At 37.4% G+C, this 24,041-nt stretch overlaps 1 protein-coding gene across 1 annotated transcript in view; it reads right to left on the bottom strand.

Moving 5' to 3' along the window:
- LOC107660660 (semaphorin-5B-like) overlaps window positions 1–24,041 on the bottom strand; it is a 141,346-nt gene that overhangs the window by 24,121 nt on the left and 93,184 nt on the right. Inside the window, exons 8-14 of the mRNA XM_016450047.1 lie at window positions 23,473–23,571; window positions 23,284–23,387; window positions 21,980–22,011; window positions 17,767–18,052; window positions 9,228–9,363; window positions 8,741–8,948; window positions 8,355–8,562 (exon numbers count right to left, since the gene is read on the bottom strand). Of these exons, the coding sequence (XP_016305533.1) occupies window positions 8,355–8,562; window positions 8,741–8,948; window positions 9,228–9,363; window positions 17,767–18,052; window positions 21,980–22,011; window positions 23,284–23,387; window positions 23,473–23,571 (1,073 nt within the window). The remainder of the gene's footprint in view (window positions 1–8,354; window positions 8,563–8,740; window positions 8,949–9,227; window positions 9,364–17,766; window positions 18,053–21,979; window positions 22,012–23,283; window positions 23,388–23,472; window positions 23,572–24,041) is intronic.

Here is a 24,041-nt window from a genome sequence, read left to right as displayed (position 1 = left end):
CACACACACACACACACACACACACACACACACACACAAACTTAAATATTTAAACATTGTTTATAAAAAAAAAAAATAATAAAATATTATATACTATACAATTACTATATATCATACCAGTACATAATTTTAAGCAATTAAGGTTGAATTACCACATTCGTGTTTGTTGAGTTCACAGTTGTTTACCAAAGTAAACAAGCATTTTCAATTAATTATCTGGAGCTGAATGGCAGGCTCATGTGGGGGATTGTGGGACTGACAGTAGAGCAGAACCAGCAGTGAGAGCATCAAAACATTTAGAAATACTCAACTTTATGCAAAACTGCTTAAGTCATCTGGATTCAGTCCTAAGACTTTTTCAGAAATGGGTGCATGCAGTGTGAATTCTGCATCCTGTCAATATGTGTATACAAATATGCACCAATTGCATCAGACCTGAGGTACGTGAAACAGGCCTGATTATCATCTTGTTAGTTTCTGAATATAACAGGAGCTATAATGAAACAACAGTAAATTAGTTGAAGCACCCATAGCGTTATACAGTTAGTGCACAATTGAAGACATAAATGACTCGAGCCAATTAAAAGAATGTGAGGATGGAGAGTATAACGATATCTTCCTTGCGCACATCTCAGGCCCAATCACCCCCCATTACAGAGGGCAGAAACACAAGCCCTCAGGGTGCTGACCTGCGAGAACTACCCATTTAAACAACAACTTTCGCAGTGATTTCATTAATTACATTGGAAAGATCCACTCCCGCGAACCAAAGTGAAAGCCAGCCGTCCATGTAATCTCTTAAGACTTTGAAAATGTGCCGGCGTGGAAGGAAGGCTGATTTGACATTACAGTTGGCATACAGCAGTAGCCTGTTTTACTGATGAGCTCAGGAGACATGAGCACGGCTCTGGGGCACTGCCAGGACTCGGCTGCTTTCAGGACTGTGCCAGCTGACCTAGTGAGGAAAAAACCTAAATTAATGGCCTCCTGAAGGTGTTTTTTTCTCCTGAGTTCTGCAACTTACACTCCATATAGAGAGATTTTCACAGAATGACCACCGTCTGCGTCTCCAAAGGAAAAGAACAAGTACTGCAGAAAAACTGCCATCTAGCCTTGCAACCAGTAACACAGTTCACCTTTTTTTAAAATAGACTGCTAGAAAAAAATAAGTTGAGGGCCAATTCAAAGAACTGCACCTTAATCCAAGGTTCCTGTGCATGGAAGAAGTGCTAAAACAAAAGCAACACGAACTGACATGAATCACACTGCTGTATAATTTAACATGGTTTACAGTGCACCGCTTCAGCAGCAAAGCCAGAAGACATTGCTTGTAAAATTTTAAATAGTGCAAAAAATAAAGTAACACATAAAACAATGTGACAAGACAGTGGACAGAAGACGATCAATCTTTCTTTCTCCTTGTTGGTTTAGACATTTTAAAGTCATTGGGAGGGCTGTAAAAAAATACTGTCTATTTTATAGGCCTTTAAAAAAGATGAACAAAGGCAAATAGTTATTACCATCCTTTTAATAGCAATTCATGATCTTTTCGTTGTAAACAAGGGCCAAGGTTTTATTTTTTATTGATGCACTGTGCTCAGAATCAATAAAACCAGCTTCAGGTTTTCTAGCTAACCAAGTTTTGTCACACACATTTTTTGTATATAAAAAAACTGTTTATCAATTAAATTCTCTGCATGTTAGATACAGAACTATTAATGCATTCCAGTGAAATAGTAGAGAAAAATTCTCTCAAATTAGAAAAAAAAAAAAGATTTTCTCCATATGACCCCCCTTTAATATTTTGTTTTTTTAGGAAACCGCCAGAGCCAAACAGGTCCCATAAATTTCAGCTTGAGAGATTTCCACACACACCAATCACTGACAGCTTAGCGCAGACAAAGATAAGATGGTCAGATGCTTTAATGGCATCATCTCAGGAGAAGCAGAAAAGATGCTATTTGTCAGAAGTTCAGGACAGCGGGGTTTGAGACATATTGCCTGTCTTAATCAAGAATGGGAGAAAGCGCATGAGAAAAACGGCCTCAATTTTGGGACTCTGCCAGTGGAGAGTCAGTTAAAAGCCAGTGGTAATAAATGCTCTCACATTCTGATTACTTTCTTTCCCTGCCTTTCCTCTCTCTGCAGCTCCTCCAGTTGCTCAAGTGCTGGGCAGTGTGCTCAAACAAGCTGCGAGCTCTCAAACCCGGTGTTTTTTAGCACCCTGTTGACAAGCTGGCGGCAACAGGAGCTGTAAATTGTTTGGGTTAGATGGGGCCTCTGAAATTAGAATTTCTTACAGGCTGGCTATAAGGCTTAGCCACAGGTAAAGGACAAAGTGCCTTCAGGAAGCCACATGACCATGGAATTTGATGATGTCCCCATAACAAGGCACAGTAAATTTGTGCTGTTTAAATTACAGTAATTATGAGTTTTTGATTGGGAAAAAAACATTAAAAGTCGCACTTACAAGTTGGAAACTGCATGAAAACTTCTTCAACAATTAAATGTAGTAAGTTACATCTATATATATTTCTCTCTTTTACAGCCTGCTGCACTTTCTTAGTTCTTATTTTAAAAAGCATATAAAGGTGAATTAATGTAGTGATTAAATATTTTGCTGTCATAAACACAACCACATATGGAACCTTTTTGGGTTATGAGGGTTACCATGGAAACAAATAATTTGAGGATGTGCTCAGAGTAGAATCTCAGGTTGTCAGCTCGTAATTGCGCTAATTTTAACACAACATGAATGCAGCATTACTGCAGAGACAATTATGCTGGTGCAACCTAAGGTTAAGCACACAATAGTGATGGATCACAATTCCTTCCCTGCGAAGATCAAACCAATAATTGTCCTTAAATCGTGAGATCTAAGACTGTCATTAGATTAGTTTCACAATGCTTCTTTGACTGAGTCATTCAATATTCCTGTTTATTATTATGTTATATTGGTCTATATACACTACCATTCAAAAGTTTGTGGTCGGTAAGTTTTTTAAAATGTTTTTGAAAGTCTAATATTTACCAAGGTTGCATTAATTTGATAAAAATACAGTAAAACATTAATATTGTGACATAGTATTGCAACTTAAAATAACTTTTCTATTTGTATATATATATTTAAAAAAAAATAGATTTGTACTGTTTTAGTTTTTACATTAAACAATTTAAATGTACTTGACTACTACAGTTCTAATGATAAAAAAATTACCCTTTTAAGTAGCTTCATAGCATACGCAAAAAAATAAATAAAATACATTAAATATAGTCACAAGGCTTAAAAATAGTCAAAAAATAAACATTTGGGTTCAGCTCTACACCCCACCATCCATAAAGCAAGAGAGATCTAAAAACTGCAACATGACAGCTACAGCAAAAATCCCCCATAAATGGATGTCATCATCCAAAATTACGTCCTAAATAGTGACCAAGCATCTCTGTAGACATGGAAACATGGGTTTGCCACATCAGAAGTAGCAGGAAAGGAAAGCTGTAAAAACATATTTGTGGTTTTCTAAGTAAAGTGGTTTGGGTTATTTGCTGTATGCTCTGTTTGCTATAGATATTTGTAACCTCAAACCCACATTCCTAACAGCGCTCCAAGACTTCATCATCTCATCATCTACACATCATCAAAACTGTCCGCACTAACTGCGCTGCTGTCTCTAATTAGGCTGTTGAATGTAAAATACTTCATCAATAACAGACCCAAGTCAGGGTAGACGCCATAATTAATTTGATGAAAATTAAGCTGTAAGAAGTTGTCATGATCCCAGGCCATGTTGTCTTTTCACAACCATTTTTTTGTACTTCTTTTTTCATTGGAAAACATTTGGAAGACTGTATGTTGTTGGCTGAATCAGGGACAAGTGAACCCAAAGACAGTCTAATTATTCAGTACTTCCCTATAAGACCAAATAGTCAAGCAGTCGTTTTTTGAAAATATGCCGTTTTCACATCCTTACTATAAGGTCCATTTCCACATATGCGTAAATGGTGAATATCAGAAGTACCTTTATCCCACCCACACCACCAATGCTCAGCGTTTTGCCGTCACTGGAAGTCTCGCTAAGAACCCAGCCCATCAGCTTCCACATTTGTTTCGTCCTTGATTAGGAATCGCAGTCTTTAAGATTATCGATCTGGCCCAGCCGGTTGGTCCCTTTAGATCCCATCAAACAATCAGCTGGCTGATCAGAGTAAATTAGTTTTGCAAATCAGAGGCGAGAGTCTAAGGCCCATGAACATGAGCAGAAGAGAGAGTTTCGAGGGATCAAACTTAATTATTGCACTGCTTTCAAGCCAGAGCCACCAACAATGTAGATTAAGTCATTAATAAACACTTCTCCAAAGGCAAGACCAGCAAGGCTTCGGGAGCGTTCTCTTTGTCTCTTTTCATCTGTAAAGGAAAATAGCGGCACAAGGGCAGCAACTGTGAACAGAAGCAGAATGATTTTAAAGTAATTATACGCCGAGCCATTATATTTTGAAAGCCTGCTATTCTTTTTTGTCCGTTTTGTTTGCATTGATTTAATTTGTTTCCTTGCAACAAGGGCAACACAGAATTTGTCTCTCACATCACTGATGCAATCTTACATGCCTTATTTGCATTTGACCTACAGAAACTTTCTTTAGATTGCTTTGGTCCAAAAACGACTTGCTAAACAACAATGTGTCTGGTGCTACAATATGGGGTGTCAATATAAAACCTTGAAAAAAAGGACAATTTTTTGTCAGATTTAACAAAACAAATAATCAGATTTACATTTAGAGTATAAGGCATTATTAGACATAAAGTGTTGCCACTACCTGACAGATATCAGAGAGTCATTGTGACATGTTTCTGCGACAGCTCTAGGTTCTGAAAAAGCTAAAAGAAGAATCTCTTTCTTCTGAGGAACACAAAAAGAGAAATTACGAAGACTGGTGGTTGCTTATTACAAAAAAAGACACTAACCTGGTTAGCCTGGTTCATTTTACTTATGTGGTCATTTTGTGCTCCATGAAAGAAAGAAATAATGGCCAAAGGTTTATTTTTTCATGTACAACTAAGGCATAAAATGTTGGTATGGTATATTTGCTATATTCAAAAAAAGGTTTTTTGATCATTCTGGTCGCGCTGTTATATGCTAAAATATTATTTATTTGTAATTATGGTAAAAAATTTGGTCAAATTTAGGGATAAATAAAACTGGTACAACTGGGATCTTCTATGCAATTTTTATCATATTTTTAAATACAGCAACATTGTGCCGTTATATGCTAATATATTGAATACAATTTTAAATAAATATAAAAAATTGGCTATTCTATGCTAAATGTGTTGGGTTGTTTTTGAAATACACTTTAAATATGTCTTACGGATAGTTAAATCTGCTAAATGTCTTAGCTAGATCTAAATCCAGAGGACTTATATCATTGATATATAATCGCCAGGGCTGGATTGGTAATCGGGCATTTTCCCGGTGGGCTGACAGAATGTTTTTTTGCTGAAAACCATCACGCAGGGACAGCGAGCAGCCAGTGGCCCATTGGTTTGTCTCCTGTATTGACAGCGTAAACATCCAATCACAATGTAATGACTGCGAAAAACAACCACACACCTCCTCGGCACCGGCTCTGTGAAAGACTCGTGAAGATGAAAAACCACTATAGGTTAATTTTCATTTTTGACTCTTTTATCGCTTGATGCGATATATATATAGAAGTGGTGATGGGCCGCCTGGACCAAAAAATGCCAGGGCCGATTTTTTGTCCCAGTTCAGCCCTGATAATCGCTATATTGCCAAAAAATTTGCTCTGTATTAAAACTTTACGGCATTGTAAACATACCAGTATGACTTTGTAAAGATACTTTGAATCAATGTGTTTGGTGAAAAGTGCTATACAAATAAATATGTCTTGACTTGACTTGACATTCAACACTCCATAATATAATCGACACAGTCTCTAGAAGCAGCTATCCACCTTATCCTTCATATAAGTGTATAGCATTAATGAAATGTCAAAGCTGCGCTGCTGTATTGTGTTCAAAGGTGAATGTGCTCAGGATGTGGCAGAAATCAAAGGGAAATTACGGATTAAGAACTCTCTTCTCTGGCCTGCCCTTGGAACCCAATGTGATTGTTCCTCCCTGCTGGGTTTTAAATAGAGCTAGCAAAGTTCGCTTCCGCCCCATCTCACACATCTCACCTATACCTTGCTTAGTATTCAACACCCTCAGCCTTCACCACATAGCCTTGTGTGTGTTTCTGTGCATGAGAGAGAGTGTGCACACATATTGAGAAGTGAAATCAAAGTGCTGACTAATCACCAGCTCGCAGTCAAATATGTTTGCCCTCACAGAAAACCATTCACTCAAGACGGCACCCTTCCTCTTTCCTTTGAACCCTCCTAGCTTCCTTTATCTCTCCTTCATTCATCCAAACCCACACTCGATCTTTCACCTTCATGCACGGTGCGCAGAGAGAACGGACAGAGCTCTCTATGTGCTCCTCTGGCAAATTGAGCCTGACTGTTGTCCCCACTCTGTATTCGGGGTGGGAAGTTGATGGAAAGCTTTGATAGAATACACGCGGGCTGTCAAACGGATGCTTCAGTCACCCATGAGGAGGAATTTCTTTTCCAATGACAGATCAAGGGTATAATTCCACAGAGGTGGGTAACAAGAGTTCTTACCAACGTGAAAGGAGCCATTCATGTACATCAACCTGGGTCTGCTGTCACCCAACACCTACAGTCTTATGAGAAAGCATGTATTGTCCCTGAAATCTAAAAGGCCCAAAATGCATGCATCAAGTTGTCTAAATACTAAGAAAGGGTCATAATGGTTGACTAGTGAAGTTGACTGGTTTATCTTGGTATACACACACATTTTAATATTCATATTATTAATAATATTAAAATTAAATTGATATTAATAATTATTTAATTTAATAATTTACATTTAAATCAAATAAAAAAAAAAATGGAAAAAAAAATGTATGTGCTTTGCTAAATACATGCATACTTAATACTTGCATGGTCAAATTCATCCGTTTAAATGCATTCAGACCTATGTATTTGGGCAATGTGTTTCACCATGAGCGTTGTGTCTTCAAGACAGCATGTCAGGTTAAAAATAATCAAAACCTTCAAAACCCCTGCAATCTGTTCCATTCTGTCGCTGTTTAGCTGTTTTTGAACCCAAGAGCACACCTTATGTCAGCGTCCCCTATAAAATGTATCTAATCAGGTCATCAATGAACCTAAAACCAGAATAAATATTCAAATCATCTTTAAGGCCAATTAATCGGACAAATCAGCAACCAGTCCATTTTGAAAATAGGTAGTTTCACACTTCCCAACCTATTGCCTGCATATGTCAGATGAATAAATTAAGTCCTTGATTGTTAAAGGGGTCATGAACTGAGAAATCAAAATTCCCTTGATCTTTTGACATCTAAGAGGTCATTGTACTTTAAAAACTTCCCAGAAATTTCAGAACTCAAAACTTTCTCGTTAGTCTAAAAACAGCTTATATTGAAGCTAATCTGCAAAAACAACAGGTTGTGAAATGTGCCACTTTATCACGTAATAGTGTGGCTAAACACCACCTCCATGCCTGATCAATGTCTGCTTCCACAGTACTGCCTGCTTAGCCCTGTCCACTGATTCGTGCATGTAGTGTAAATAACGAGAGAGGCAAACACAGGTCTACGCAGAAATCAAATGATAAAGATGGCTCTGAAGACAACAAGACTCTGTGCAGTGTCAATTTGTGGAAAAACAGTCTTTGCATTGCCTTCCTTCTGATCCCAACATTAGGAAAGAGTGGATGAACTTTATTTTTAATGAACTTACAGACCGCATCAGTTAAGAACTTAGTCCTTTGTTCACTTCACTTTACCGTGGATTCGTTCACAAACAAGGCACAATTCAACGCTGGATTTTCAGAAAAAATGAAACTAAAAGACGATGCTGTGCCGAATATATTGGATCTGTTATTACAGATCGTTTGATATGTACTGCGTATTTATGCATTTTAAACCTAAATCACAGCAGCGTCCATCTGTGAAGGCCGTAGGCTGTCAAACATACACATAAGTGTTAGCCAATCATAGCAGTGGCGTTTACTTCTGTGTCTACAATCCGCCACGCCTATTCAAAGAGAGCGTTCTGATGAGGGGGGTTAAAAACATGACAGAAAATAGCCTATTACTTCTAAATTATGATGTTTTTTGGTGTAAAAATCTTGATAATATTATAAGGGGTCCTCAGAGAACAGTACAAAATAATAAAAAAGGCAGTTCATAACCCCATTAAAGTTATTTGCAGCACAAAACATACAAATGAAACATGGCACTCACAATTCTGTTTTGAAGCTGGAGCACCTCGCCAGAGGGATCTTCAGCACTTTGTCATTCAGGCCCACAAAAAGAGTCCTGTCGCCATGGAGAATCTGAAGGCTCAGGATTGGCTCCCGCAGAGCAGGAGGGAAGAGTTGCATCTCCTCCAAGTAGCAACCTTGCAGGCTCTTATTAGTGGTTGCCAGGGCCTTAAGAATAGTTCCATACTCTGATAAGTCAGAACAGAAGGCAAAGCATAATTACACAAGGCTGCATAACTAATGCTAACTAATACTATTTATATAAGGATTTAATGGTAAACTTTTTGCAGACATGTGATTTAAAAGGTTTCTGTGTAAAAGAAAAATAAAAAACTGAAGTGATTAAGTTTGACTTTGACTAGTTACCTGTGCCTATGTACATGACGTGGTGCAAAGTATCCTGCCCCTGTACAATGTCAACAACCAACTTAGAGAACCGCACATCATCCTGCCAAACCAGCGGGTCCACAGAAACAGGCTGAACCACGTCATTCATGAGGTAGAGCCGCTGAGCGTCCTGCAGACTGCGTTCAGTCAGTCCTTCATTAGGCCCTTCTTCCTCTATGGTCCCACACTGGTAAGTGTCATTAGGGTTAGACTCATTAGCTAGTGTAGAGATCAAGCAGGGCAGTGCAAATATAAACTCACAAAAAAACTTTCAAACTTCTCACCATGTCATTTTATAGGAAAGTAGACAATAACTGTGAATTACTATGCATGCAGGTACACCCAGCTGGTATTGAGCAATTACTCTCACAGTGCCAGGCTGATAGAATTTATCTATTGGCTGTTTGTTTCAGACACACACACACAGAGAACAAAATGTAAAAGACATTCAGGGGGAATGATGCACCTGAAAGTTAGGGATGGGGTTCGGGGTGGGCAGCCACGTGGAGCGAGGGTTCTCCTGGGAGCGGAAGGGCCCACTGAAAGCCTGCATGATTGCGCTGAGGTTATACGCGCAAACTGCAGAGGCAGCAATGCTGTTCCTGGATCACAAGAAAGAAAGATGATTACAATTTAGTACTATGTTTATCGAAATTCTAAATACTAGTTTATACAGTGGTGTGAAAAAGTGTTGTTTTAACAGGGGGGCAAACACTTCTTCACACAGGGCAATGTAGTTTTGGATTTTGTTTTCCCTTAATAATAAAAACCTTCATTTAAAAACTGCATGTTGTGTTTACTTGTGTTATCTTTGACTAATATTTAAATTAGTTTGATGATCTGAAACATTAAAGTGTGACAAACATGCAAAAAAATAAGAAATCAGGACATCACACCACTGTATATATTTAATAAATAGTTTTTGTTCTATATCCTAACATTTATTTTGTCAAAAAGCAAAAATGAAACCATTAAAAATCAGTTCTGAATAATGGTTACGAACAAAAAAAAGTATCAGTACCATCATAAAAAGAATTGTTGATCTATAAAATAATATGATGGTATGTATTTTCCCACATACAGCATACAGTTCTTAGACCTTTACACTTCATGGCCTCAAGGCTGCACAGACAGTTATACAAATCTATAATCTTGAGACAAACATAAAAGTTCATAATCGGTTCAGCCAGGCAGATCTTGTCAGCTTCTTCTGGCATGAAACATTCTCAGATGCATTGTGACTTAATTAACTCCATTGATTTGAGTGACAGGTGGCCCAGAGACCCAAGTAAGCTGTCAGGAGCAGAGATGAGCTCCGCAGTGAATGGATTGGGTGGTTATTCTTATTACCAGACTCACACTGAATTTTGTACAGATGACAGTGCAGTTTCAGAAGCTGTTGAAGTGACAAAGAAAGGACAGAGTTTTGTCTTGTTACCCTGAGAAACGTCCCCTGAGCTTTCAGTATGCCCAGAGTTTAGAGGGATGCCAGAAGCCCTTAGGGACCAGAGCTATTATAGTCACAGCAGGACTATCAAAAAAAATGATACACTCATGCAAAAAAAAAAAGGTCAACTAAGAGGATCACTGAAAAGGGGAAGTTATTCTTGTTATCAGATTCATTGTTGTGTGCTGTTGAGACCGCACATAAATGAACAGCAATAATTGTGGTGGTAACACTGAAGCCACAGACAGATGGGCCCACAGGCAGAGCTCCAGGAGGGGGACTTGGCCTGCCAGACGCTGGTGTCTGGCTCGGGCTCTTGTTGTGTGGCCTGGTGAGGCATGGACTTGAAGAAGATTCAAGCCTGGATCTGCTGCTCGACCCTGGGGACTACATGTGAGGGGTTTGACATAGAAAGTTAGCGTGGTAAAATGAGAGGCTCTTGGCAGTGCAGCTCAAAAAGCTGATGCGCAGATGAAACATGGGCTATAAACCGGTCAGCCCTAGGATGCGAGGACAGAGCAGGCTCTGACAGGACAGCCAATTATCTCAAGCTATTTCTCCTCTTTCACTCTAGCATTCAAAAGCAAGACTCTGAAACTTTGTTATGAGAAACCACAAGAGTTTGTTTTTTGAGATTTTACCTCTCTAGTGAGCTGCTTCCCCACTGACTGCCTATATAGGCAGCAGAATACAGTTGCCAGTCTTGTTTTAGACTTCTAAATACAGGTATATTTACGCACAGCTTGATTATATATAAAAGTGACACCACATTCTACAACCAGAATAACTTCATTAAAATTTCAGGACTCAAACCGGCTAGTTGTCTTCCACATCATATAGTGCAATCTTCCAAGGATCCAGTTGCTTACTCTTTCTTATTCAGTCACTGTAAGGCTAGTTCACACCAAGGACAATAACTGTAAGAATAACAATAACGTTTTAATTATCACTCTAATTCCTTTAGAATAGAGACAACTACACCTGTCATTTCAATTCAAATTACAATTCAGCTTCTTGTGGGATGTGACCAATTCAATTCAAATTCATAGAAAAATCCATAATTGAAAGTGAGCCAAATCTGCTTCAGTTCTGAATTTTGCGAAACACTTGTGACTTTAGTAGGGTGGACATTAGTCATAGTCACATTATGAGACAAATATTTTCTCCAATACACATTGGCCACAATTATTAGCACCCCTAGAAATTCTTATGAATAAAATATCTATGAAGCATATTCCTATTCATGTTCACATTTTTTTTAGCATACCAACGTGACTATGAACATAAAATTGTCCAGCCATGACTCCCTGGAGTATACATTTCTTTTTGTAGGAATATAAATAAGAGGGAACACAAAGGCCAGCTTTCCTTAATCATTCATAGCAATAAGTAAAACCAAAGAATATACTGTATTTCTGATGTGCAGCAGAAGATTGTTGAGCTTCACAAAATGTGGTTGTATTCGCCATTTCCACCATCAGGGCAATAATTAAGAAATATCACAGTTGGACAATTGCAGAAATTAGTGGTCTGTGTAAAATGAAATTATAAAATTAAATGAAATTAAAAAAATAAAATCACCACAAGTTGCACAAAAAAAAAATCTTGAGCTTTTTGGCACACATGAGATGGGTTTTAAGGGGATACACCGGGATAAAAAAGTACCCCATACCCATGGTTAAATATACTGCTGGATCTTTAATATTGTGAGCCTGTTTTTCTGCCGGAGGTCCTGGACATCTTGTTCAGATACATGGCATTGTGGATTTTATCAAATACCAACAGATAAAAAAAATCAAAACCTGACTGCCTCTGCTATAAATCTTGTAATGTACAGTAGCTGGATCTTCCATCAGGAAAATTATCCAAAACAAACATCAAAATCAACACAAAAATTGATAACTGAGCACAAAATTCTCTAAGATTCTCCCATGGCCATCTCAGTCTCCTGACCTGAACCCTATAAGTGGCGTGAACTGAAGAGGTGAGTGTACTATCACGGACCGGGAATTTGAAGGATCTGGAGAGATTCTGTATGGAAGAGTTAGAGTTTTGTGATTTATTTTGAAGGAAAGGATATACAATGCAGATTTAACCTTCTTTGCTCATGTGCATCAAGGGGGCTAATAATTCTGACCTCAACTGTATGTTATCAATGTGCAAACATAGTCTATAAGTACTAGTCAAAATCTCACTAAAATGAGGAGCAAAAAATTAACTTGAGTACAACAGCGAGTGCAGCATATGCATGTTTAAGCAAGGTTTATAGTATACATACATACATAAAAATGCATAAATGCACTGTCTGGTCAAATGATGCATACCTCAGCTAAGTCACGGTGGCGTTTATTGCATTTATGCTTGTGCAGATGTGACTTTCAGACAGATGATGGTGCAGTTTTAAAGGCTGTTGAGGTGTGTAAAAAGTAAAGTACAGAGTTTGGTCCTATAACCCTTTGGAAAGTCACCTACGCTAGCAAATCCCATGACATGCTCAGTATAACACGCAACATATGGGAATGAAGTCTTCTCACTGTGAGAGCAGATGACTTCGGAGCTTTCCAAGTGACACGTACAGTAGATCACATGCTTATTTAGATGAAGTCATGTTGAGTTATGATGACAGAATAGACAATATGTCAAAAAGCACAGGGTCATTTGAGGTCATCCAAGAGGTCCATAAAGTTGATTTAGACATAAAGTAGGACAGCACTCAAGGGGAAAAGGGGGAGTAAAAAAATACATTACTTCAGTGTTTCGACTTCAGTGAATACCTGCATCGCAGCAAAAAAAACAAAGAGCCAACTCAGCAACCTTCCACAGCCAGGACTGAGGCAAGATTATTAATAAATATTTTTACAGCATAACAATATCTGCCCTTGTGGAAAAACGTGCACTCAAGCATTTGTTTACAAAGAGTACTAATTATCAAAATCATATCATAGTTCATCTGCGTGTACATAATTTATTATTTTTGAACAATACATAGCAACTTTATTGCCAATATCGCAAATTTAGTAAGTGCTGAAAAACTTCTGTAAACTTCTTCAGCATATTCTATAGCACTTTTACATTTAAATGCAATAAATATTTATATTAAATATTTATATTATGTTAAATATTTAAATGTAAGTATATTATACAAAATTTATATTTAAAGTATGCTGTTTGGTGTACCGATTTTACAGTGCTGTATTATAACAGACTGATGAAAAACAACAGAAAGCAGAAACCCTTAATACCATCAACTCCATACATCTACATGAACGAAATATGCATGGAATAAACTCGAAGCGAAGATTCCTGCTATGGGGTACAAAAAACTCATTTCAAGGTGGATTTTGTCATGCTGCATCACCGCGAGTGAAGAGATGCACTTGGCTGTTATTCTGTATTTGTTGTAATTCAGGCATGAAAGTGTGTGTATTCATGATAGACGTATTCATTCACACCCACAGATCTGTTTTCCAGAGGGGTTGTCTGTCATCATATTAACTGCCAAAAGGTCTGTTCCACCCAGTTAACCTGCAGGTGATTGACAGAAATGAGGATGATAGCTGTTCCTTCAAAAAGTTAATTAAAAAGGTAGAAAATAAAAAAGAAACCACATCAAAATAATTTGAAATGTGTTTAAACATTTCCTTCTTCATCATACCAAAATGTATGAATAAGGGGAAAATGTCCAATTATATTGCAAAATAAACCTAGAAAGGGTCATCGAGAGCTAATAAATTAATCCTACATTTAACTTAAATAAGATAAAAAGACCGCAGAGTGATATGTGAAACTAGCAAACGATTTGACCACCAAATGCGATTCTGACTGACCAATCAGAATCAAGAGACCCATGTAGTATGTAGTAAATCAGCTCAAAAGGGAAATATTTATGACTAATTATAACTGGTTATGATTAATAATAAATATTTAGATTAGATCTTCGAATTAACTGTAGCAGAATCAATATTACCATTACTTGATCTGTCCGTCCACCGAGCAGACAAAATAATAATTTATCAATTCAAAGAAAGATTATTTTCCTGGCCAAGGAAGAATACTTTCCTTATTTATGCAGTGCTAGCAGTAATTTAACATATGTAGCAAGGGTTCAAAACATTCATTGACTTCGAATTGTGAGCAGCAAACAGAGGCAATCGATCGTGGCACCCGTATAAGTGTAAAGTCTGTGACCAGGACTGTAATTTAATGCAAATGTCAAAAGGCTAAAAGGGTCTCTTAAGCCATAAAACCCCAAAGATCATGCATGATTCTACGCAGACACTACAAGTACGTTTTATAAAAGCAATAAAAGAAAGAAAAACAATGATTTTAGCCATCGCGGAAAACCAATTTACAAAAATTAGGTAAAATCTCTGCAAAGTGCAACCTCTCATGACTTATTGCTTTTATAAAATGCAGAAACAGCAATTTAATGAAACATTCCAATGTTCAAGTTAAATTTATGAATAATAATAATCATAAAACAGCCAAGGAGCCCATGCCAAACACTGAAAAGATTATATATCCATGTATCCAACACAGAAAGGAAAAGAAAAGGTCTGTATGTAATATACTTAAAAATACAAAAAAAAAAGATTACATTACTTAAGTTGCTTTTTACAATACATCTAATATAGCTGATACTGTCTGTAAGCTCAGTATGAGGACATATACTGCTTTGACACCTTCAGCTCAATGAAAGTACACACTCACGCTGCCAATACCTCGGGACAAACTACTACCAACACTTTCAGGCATTTTTGGCTGCTCTCTTGCATTCTGTCTCACTCCGCTCCTCCCATGCCCACCCTCCCTGTTTTGCAGCCCCAAACCCCAGGGAGCATTGCTTAAGGTGTTCAATTTACCACAGACAGATGGAGACTCTGTTGTTCTGATTGCATTACCATATTCCGTTCCTACTGGGGCAGTGAGTGAAAGGGGACAGGAAAAAACACAAAAAAGAAACAGAGATAAAATGAGTGAGAACAAGAGAGAGATAGGGAGAAATATAGGGAAGGAGAGCAAGAGAAGGTGAGTATTCAGATTTATATACTGCCATACTACTTGCTATTTGAAATGTTGTTTGTAGTATGCATACTGTCAAGTAGTGATAAAAAGTGATAGATAAAAAATGCTGGTCCACCACTAGCGGACATACTGCATATTTTCTGGAATATCTCAGCAAAAATGTTGCTTTCCATTTATTTAATCGAATGTAATGCATAAGTGATTCATCCTATAGGACAGAATCTCCAAGAGGTGTTGCACTACCAAGTTGGGTAGAAGTGATTTTGTTGCATACTGCATGATGAATCAACTGCTACATTAAATAATATGTAGTAAACAGCATGTAGCAAGATATGAATATACCGCGAAAGAAGCACTTGGTGATGGTCAGGAAGAATGAAGATTTCATTAAAAAGATCTATTAGGAAAGGTCTGTGACAGCTAACACAGCAATAACATAATTCCTAATGTTATTAGATTCATATTAATCTGCAATACTTTGTTAGCAAATTGACTTGCAATTAAGGTCAAAAATATGCTTGTTAATCTAGCGCTTATTTATTTTCTTGTTCTAAGTTGTAACAGAGGTGGATGGATGCAGCATATTCCTGTACTCCTCTCTAAGGCCTTCTCACATTTCATGAACACACTGAAACAGACTTAAAGGGTTAGTTCACCCAAAAATGAAAATTAGCCCACAAATTACTCACCCTCAAGTAGGGATATGCCAGTATCAAATTTCGTAATAATCACTTTAATGTAGCTTGCGCCAACGGTCCTACACGGAAGCAGCTCCGGGCTGATGACGTATGAGGTCAGCTTTGCGCATGCGCCGCTCAGGAGTGACACACACCGAAGCGCAGGGGAGAGATCAAAACAAAATCCTTTGCTCCTGTTAACAAACGTTGGTTTTCACGAGACTCACCGGCGCATGCGCAGCGCTGACCCTCATACCTCATCCGCCCGGAGCTGCTTCCTGTAGGACTGTTGACGCAAGCTACATTAAAGTTATTATTACGTTTTGAATATGGATATTTTTCTTACAAAAAACGCATCGATTCGAGGCCTTTGTTCACCCCCCGGAGCTGTGTGAGACATTTTATTTTATGGATGGGCGCTTTTTATTTAACTTCTTTTGGACTGATGCATGCAACACCCGCTGAGTGGCATTAAACAGCTTGAAAGATCAAAGACAATTTTTAATATAACTCCGACTGGATTCGTCTGAAAGAAGAAAGTCATATACACCTAGCATGACTTGAGGGTGAGTAATTTGTGGGCTAATTTTCATTTTTGGGTGAACTAACCCTTTAACCTGTTAACTTAAGGTGCAATTCAAATTGTTCATCTTGACAAATGATATTCACAGCTATTTGGGTTTGCAAAGCATGGGTTTCCTAAACATTCACTTCCCAAATTGTATATATGGACATAATGGGCCTCATTCATGAAACATTCGTAAATATATGAGTAAATTCTGAGTAATTTATGCGTAAAACGGACCTTCCCGAAAACTCTCCTCCGGATTCACAAATACTTCGTAAAGGTCAGATTTGATAGTTAAATGTGTGTATGTTAATGAGATCCAATCATTCGTAAATAGGGCGCGCATGCACGCTCATTCACAGCTACGCAAATTACGTATCTAGGAATGGTGTGAAATCCTTGGACTCAATTCTCAGGTTTGGTAAGTTATATAGCATAAATGTATAAGAGACTAATAGGCTATATGCCTAACAATAAATGAATAAATTAACGTGTGTCAGACCAGAGCGTTTTTAGCCAGCTGACATAATGCCTGGTGCTCTTCTGAAAACGACTAGCTGGTGGTGTTTGAGAGAGCTTTGGAGGCACTGCATTTTTCTGGAGTGAGGCGTTGTTTTCTATGATTTGGAATATTCACGGCAGGAACATATTACAAGTATCTTATTTTGAAGAATATTACTGAATATAAAAATGCAGTAACCAGCAATATTAACTTCTCCATTGTTGTGTTGTACAAGTATGATCATGGTTGGTCAATGTAATGTTTGTCCCGCCCCTCCTCCACTGAGATTGGACGGCTGTGTAAAAAGGGACAGTGATGATCTCTGCGTTTTACCCAAAGTTAAAGAGTAAAAAACGAAAAAAAGACAGGGCAAATGAACTCGTTAAATATCATTCTAATACATAGTTCATAAAAATGCAGTGTCATCATTTCGTTTGAATGTTTTATGCACCGTTTACACATGGTAGGGAGCAGGTGTAAATTTCTTTAGTACCAACTAACATTTTCAAAATATGAACATTTTCATGAATCCGAAAATTTACGTCAGAACGACTTTCCGAATGATTTACACAAAAAATCGTTCTGCTCGTGTTTCATGAATGAGGCCCAATGTATCCATCAGGATATAAGTTCTTCGATTTTTACACAGCTATGAGCAGCTTGATTTGTAAATATGAAGGTGCTGGAACGCAAAGGGCATAGCTACTGTATAGGTCCCAGAACGTGCATAGAACATGTGTACAGTATATATATTATGCTGATTTTGTGTTTGATGACTAGACTTACACGTTGGTGGTGAAGATGCCATAGATGAGATCCTGTTCGGGCAGGTAGAAGGTGCTCTGTAGTTCATTGTAGTAGAAGGGGATCTCTCCCGACCGTGAGCAGTTGAGTCGGGCCTTTGTGAAGGTGGTCCACGTGTCTTCCAGCAAGAAGCGGCCCCCTATGTCGTTCTTACACACCCGCGCCACCCGCGAGTACACCGTCTTACCGCAGTCGTGTTCCACTGCGTTTTCCCTCAAGAAGAAGAAGGTGAAAAGACCCACGTCGTAAGCCGAGATGAAGTGAGGCTCTAAAGGAGAAGGAAAAAAAGCGTGGCTAAACATCTTACAGGCACAACAAGCATTTCAAATGGGTACGTCTATAGCAGGACTCTCAGTAATGCAGCATAAAGTGGTTTAAACACCAAAACAACGACTTTACTTCCATAGCAAACTGGCCTGAATCCCTGTTTCACTCTTTCTTAATATCCGCTTATGCCTGCCTAGGACTGGAGCAGAAATCTGTGTGCATTTGACATGCAAAAATTATTCGGAATATAAAAAGTTGTCCCGTTGGTCCAGGTGGCACTGGTCTGGATTGCATTAGTCAGAGTTAATATCGCACACTCTGAATAATGTCTTACCCCCAAGGCCTGTTTATTCCCCAGCCCATCCAGTAATGCATGCCACAGATATTCACCTGTAAATAGGCATGACTAAAATCACTGCTGGGGCCATCGCAGCAGTTTACGAGAATGCGATTACTGTTACGCTGTGAAGCCCAGGAGAGGCATCAATAGCCATAACTGCTTTTGATTCAATTTTAAACACAATAAATACCAAATCTCAGAGGACACAGACTCAGAAACAGCCCAGAGAAGTATTTGCATACGACACTGCAAACGATACTGCTCTATCTGCAAAAACTAACTGCAACAGAATTACATGGTCAAAACTGGACTGGAACTTTGTGCACTGTACCATGTGTTGGTCCAAAAATCACTATAAGACAACATCAGCGTAGCCCATATGAATTAGTGCTATATTCAGTGCTTTCATCTGAAACCAGAGAAAAGCTTTTTAGTGAGAAACAGGCAGAACAGTATTTGTTCTTCACTGACAAAAAAAACTAAATTATACTTTATTTCAGGCTCATATCATGCTTTTTGGTTGGCAATGTAAATACTTTGGTATATAAATTTGTACCATGGTGTATATATAAAATATAATGGTATTAAATGCTTGATCCAATCACTGTACCATGGTGAGTAAATGAAGAAAATTAATTTGGGTTACTAATAAAAGTACCATGGCATTACCATGTTTTTTTTTCTCCCCGTATCATGGTAAAGACAGGGTTTAGACTTACTAAGGCAGTATCATGGTTTTTGGACACATATTTAAAGTACATTGAAGCACCATGTAAATACAGTGGTATATGAACATGCACCAATTTACACTACTGTGTAAGTTTGGGGTCAACAAAAGTTTAAAACAATTTTATTTTATTTTATTTTATTTTATTTTATTTTAAAGGAATTCATATTAAAGTGACATAAAGACTTTTAATTATTTTATAATTATTATTTAAATTATTTAAAAATAAATGCTGTTTCTTTGAATTTTATATTCACCAAAGAATTCTGAAAAGAGTATCACAGTTTCCACAAAATAATAAGCAGCACAACAGTTTTCAACATTGATAATAAGAAGAAATGTTTCTTGAGCGCCAAATCAGCATATTAAAATGACTACTACTGTTTTACTGTATAATCAATAAAATAAATTCAGCCTTAGACAGTATAACATTACATACTGACACCAAACTTTTGAACAGTACTGTATATAATACCATGGTATTAACATCCGATTCCATCCCTGTATTTTAAACGTGAATAAATGATGACTGATGATGAATTTTCACTAAAAAGTATTATGGCCTCATTATATTTTGGATATGGAATCATGCTAATGGCACATCACGTCTTATGCTTATTTGGTTGGCATTTTATGTATCTGGTACCAGGAAAAAAAACACTAGTACATTAATATTTATCATAGAATACAGTACAGAAGTTATATGTCAACACCTCACTGTACTATGGTACATTTTGTAAGCAGTGAACCTTAAAAAAAGATCCAATTCTCTCTCCAGAAGCATTAACAGAGGATTGTTGTGAACAAACAATTCTTCTGCTTTCAGTTTCAATGAGACATCATAACTACACTTCCACACAGATCAAGGTGAAGAAAGTGGTCAGAGAGGCACAGTGAATACCAATACAGATCCATTCAACATTAGAATAATTACTTCCCAGTGACTGCAGGAATTCATCAGGTTTTTTGCTAAGCTAAAAACAGGCAGGGTGTGAGTGTGCTGATTTGTGAGGGACTGAACATGACAAACGGTATTTTCCTTCTTCCATGCTGAACGTAAATACTGCCTCATTTCCACACCGCCACTCCATCAGGGGTCCCTGTATGTGTGTGTGTGTTTATCTGCGAGCCACAGTCAGGGGAAAACACTAAGCTGGGAAGTGAATTATGAGTCCCAATATGCACCAGAGGAGAGAGGCATGTGCTAATAGCCACGCTGCAGGCGATGATGATATTTCTCATTGAATCAGAGCTGTGATAAAACAATATCACATCTCACTTCGGGTACAACCCCACATGGGCTCAGTGTTAAAAAAAAAAAACATTCAGTCAGCACCTGGCACGAACGATATAATAACAGTCCGGTTGGATTCGATTGTAGACCCTTGAGGTTCATGCCTTCTTCACTGACCCCAGTTGAGAAATAAGTTTTTAATTCACACTTCATCTCTATCGAGTCCACATCCCGCTAACACACATGATTAAAAAGGTTATTGGTTTTACTTTGGCTAAACTGGAAAAGCTATTTTTCAAGACAAATGGTGTTCAGTTGTGCAACTATTAGCAAACCACTTGATAATGTTACTACCCATTAGCCAAATAGCTACTTTAGCTACAAATAGAGCTTTTTTTTTTTTTGCTGACTCACAATTCATGTTTTACTTTCATGTTTTAGTTCGGCTAAACTGAAAAAAGGCATATTTGAAGAGAAATGTTATTCAGTTGTGCAACTATTAGCAAACCACTCGATAATGTTAGCCTACTACCCATTAGCCAAAATGCTACTTTAGCTATTGGCGCATCATAAAGAGGAAGATGCGACAAAGAAGACCTAAGACAGTTGAGCAACTAGAAGCCTGTATTAGACAAGAATGGGACAACATTCCTATTCCTAAACTTGAGCAACTTGTCTCCTCAGTCCCCAGACGTTTGCAGACTGTTATAAAAAGAAGAGGGGATGCCACACAGTGGTAAACATGGCCTTGTCCCAACTTTTTTGAGATGTGTTGATGCCATGAAATTTAAAATCAACTTATTTTTCCCTTAAAATTATAAATTTTCTCAGTTTAAACATTTGATGTCATCTATGTTGTATTCTGAATAAAATATTGAAATTTGAAACTTCCACATCATTGCATTCTGTTTTTATTCACAATTTGTACAGTGTCCCAACTTTTTTGGAATCGGGTTTGTATTAGCAAACCACTCAATAATGTTGCTATCCATTACCCAAAAAGCTACTTTAGCTACAAATAGTGCTTTTTCATGATTCAACTTATTCACAGTGGATAAAAGTATTTTTTTCATGTTGAACATTCTCTTTCACTTTGAATTATGTCATAATATGGAAGTAAAATAGCAATTCAGACTAACTTTAAGCTTTCTTGTGCTGATTTTATTTAAATAAGTCAATATATGTGTTGACGCAGGTAAATGTGTAAGCTTCAATAATCTTGCTTCCCTCTTTTTGTCTTTCACTCTCCTCAAGTGTGAACCTACAGTGGAACTACAGGCCGACTGAGTGACGTGAAGCGTTGCAGCTGCAATTTCACCCTCTCTCGGTCATGAGGAATAATTACACTGCTGGATGCCTGAAAGTTCATCTCCTCCGCCCAATCCTAACTCTCCAACCCTTGTCTATGTCCTTCTCCTTTCACCTCAACTACCCTCTGACATCTCCTCACTGTATGACTTACAGCTCTGGCATCAGAACTTTCTGCTTATTCCATTTTGACTGGCATTGGATGAATTTTCTAAGGGAAAAGGCACAGTGTCAGCAGCTGGGAGATTATTGACACCTTTTGACTTTGTGCAGGAAGTGTGCTGAGTTTCGTTTGTCTTTATCTTTGACTGGTTCCTACCTTGACAGGCCAGGGCTGCTCTAAAAAACTGCCTTCGACACAAAAGATACAATTGTGAGAGTGCAGCTTTGCTTTTCTCACTTTTTGCTAGGTATCATATAGGAACTTGTCATACTGTATGCACTTACAGTGGGTCAAACAAGGAACAGGGTTATTTTAGTTAACTAAAACCATAAAAAAACATTTAGTTACATGAAATAAAAAATGTTAATTGAAAAGGCAAAAATAAATAAATAAATGAATTACTTCAACGTTGCCGTAAAATAAATAAATACTTTATAGACATATTTGAACAAAAACACACAACAAAATTACTGACTTCTAAGACTTTACAATTAAAGTGAAAACAAAATATATATATATATACAGGTGCATCGGACATTCTAATTTATTGAGATGCACCTGTATATATATAAAATAAAAACTCTAAATATTACCAAAACTTTATTAGTATATCAATGATACTAAAAGAACACTGCAGCACCTCCAGAATAAATTATTTTGTATCACTGATATACTATTATAGTTTTTAATATTAATATTAAAAAATGTAGTTTTTATTTTTATAATTTCAGTTTTCATCGTAATTTTAGTTAACGTGTTAGCAATTTAGCGGTGTATTTGTCATTTTATTAGTTCTTTTTTAATAGGTCTATACAGTTCTTAATTCATTTTTATTTTAGTACTTGAGAAATTATGCCTTGGCAAGTGGCTACAATTAAAATATTTTTTTTTATTTCAGTTAACGTAAATTTTATTTCAAGTAACTATTTTTTTATGGCTTTAGTTTTAGTTGATAATAACACTGGTCAGATGTTTCTCCTAAAGTTTGTGTAAAAGACACAAATAAGACGATACAGTAAGAGTATACAGAGACTATGCAGATAAACACAAATAACAGAGCTGAGATCATCTGATGAGAAATGTTTGATGAGACACGTTTGAGATAAGAGACTGTGAATTATTATTTTTTTTTAGATCTATACAAGGAGGTTATTGTGGGGTTTTTAATTAAGAAAACATTTGAGAAGCAGGAGACTTAAGCAAAACAACTGTTTGATTTCCATTTATTCATGTTGTCTAGGGGAAACAACTTTTCTTTCCTATGGGGAGTGCTATTAGCATACACAAAATTAAATAAATGTCTAATCAACAATTTTCTTTTGAAGAACAACATTCAGCAATTTTGGCTGCATATTAGCAGGACAGAAAAAAGGAAGGGCATCAAGAGAAATGTCAAAAGTTTTCAGACAATCCCTGGAATATGAGACTATCAGACATGAGATGATGAGATTAAGGCGTACAGCTCTCCGCTTTCGGTCACCACAGCCGTCGAATTATGACGTGGGTCATAGGGGCAGCGGGCCACTCCGTTCACCCTCTCCAACACTCTGCTCATGTTCCCTACCTGAGAGGTGGATACGGTATGGATTACACACACACTTTGATAAAAGCTCCAGTTTAGGCAGCTCATTTAACTGATAGATGCTTACCTCTCTGGTGATGCAAAGGGGCTGGAAGGCATTGGTACCGCAGGTGATCACCTCTGTCTTGTTGACAAGCAACACCCGGATGTAGTTTTGACACTCCACCTGCAGGAGCAGATGCACTTGACAGTATGACAACAGCAGTGGCATGTTCAAAATACTATGGTACTGCATACAATTTAAAATATGTAATTAAAAATGTATGCAAATAGCAGTATGCTACATTGCTGTGACAGAAATTCACTGCGTTCCATGTTTAAGTCATGTTTAATTTTGTGAATGTCTTCTGTGAAATTAACTTTTTACAGCCCCATCAAATAATAAGGTGAGAAAGATTTCAAGAAAAATAAAGTTTCAGCTGACATTGGTTCATGCATCATAGTGGAAATAGAAACTTCAACTTAAGCACATTGCATTGTGGGATTCAGTAAACCAAATCTGGCTAATCATCCGGTCATCCATACTACAGAGGAAATCTGCATCAAAAAAATCTTAAAGAAATGCTAATGGCATGTCTTTTTTCCAACTGGAAATAATACAGATTTGCTTTTTTTTTTTTAATCTTTAATAGGGTA

This window comes from Sinocyclocheilus anshuiensis, unplaced genomic scaffold, assembly GCF_001515605.1.
Source record: "Sinocyclocheilus anshuiensis isolate Anshui unplaced genomic scaffold, SAMN03320099.WGS_v1.1 scaffold627, whole genome shotgun sequence".
Lineage (NCBI taxonomy): Eukaryota > Metazoa > Chordata > Actinopteri > Cypriniformes > Cyprinidae > Sinocyclocheilus > Sinocyclocheilus anshuiensis.
The sequence above is the reverse complement of the archived record's forward strand: the minus strand, read 5'-3'. Positions and strand labels throughout refer to the sequence as shown.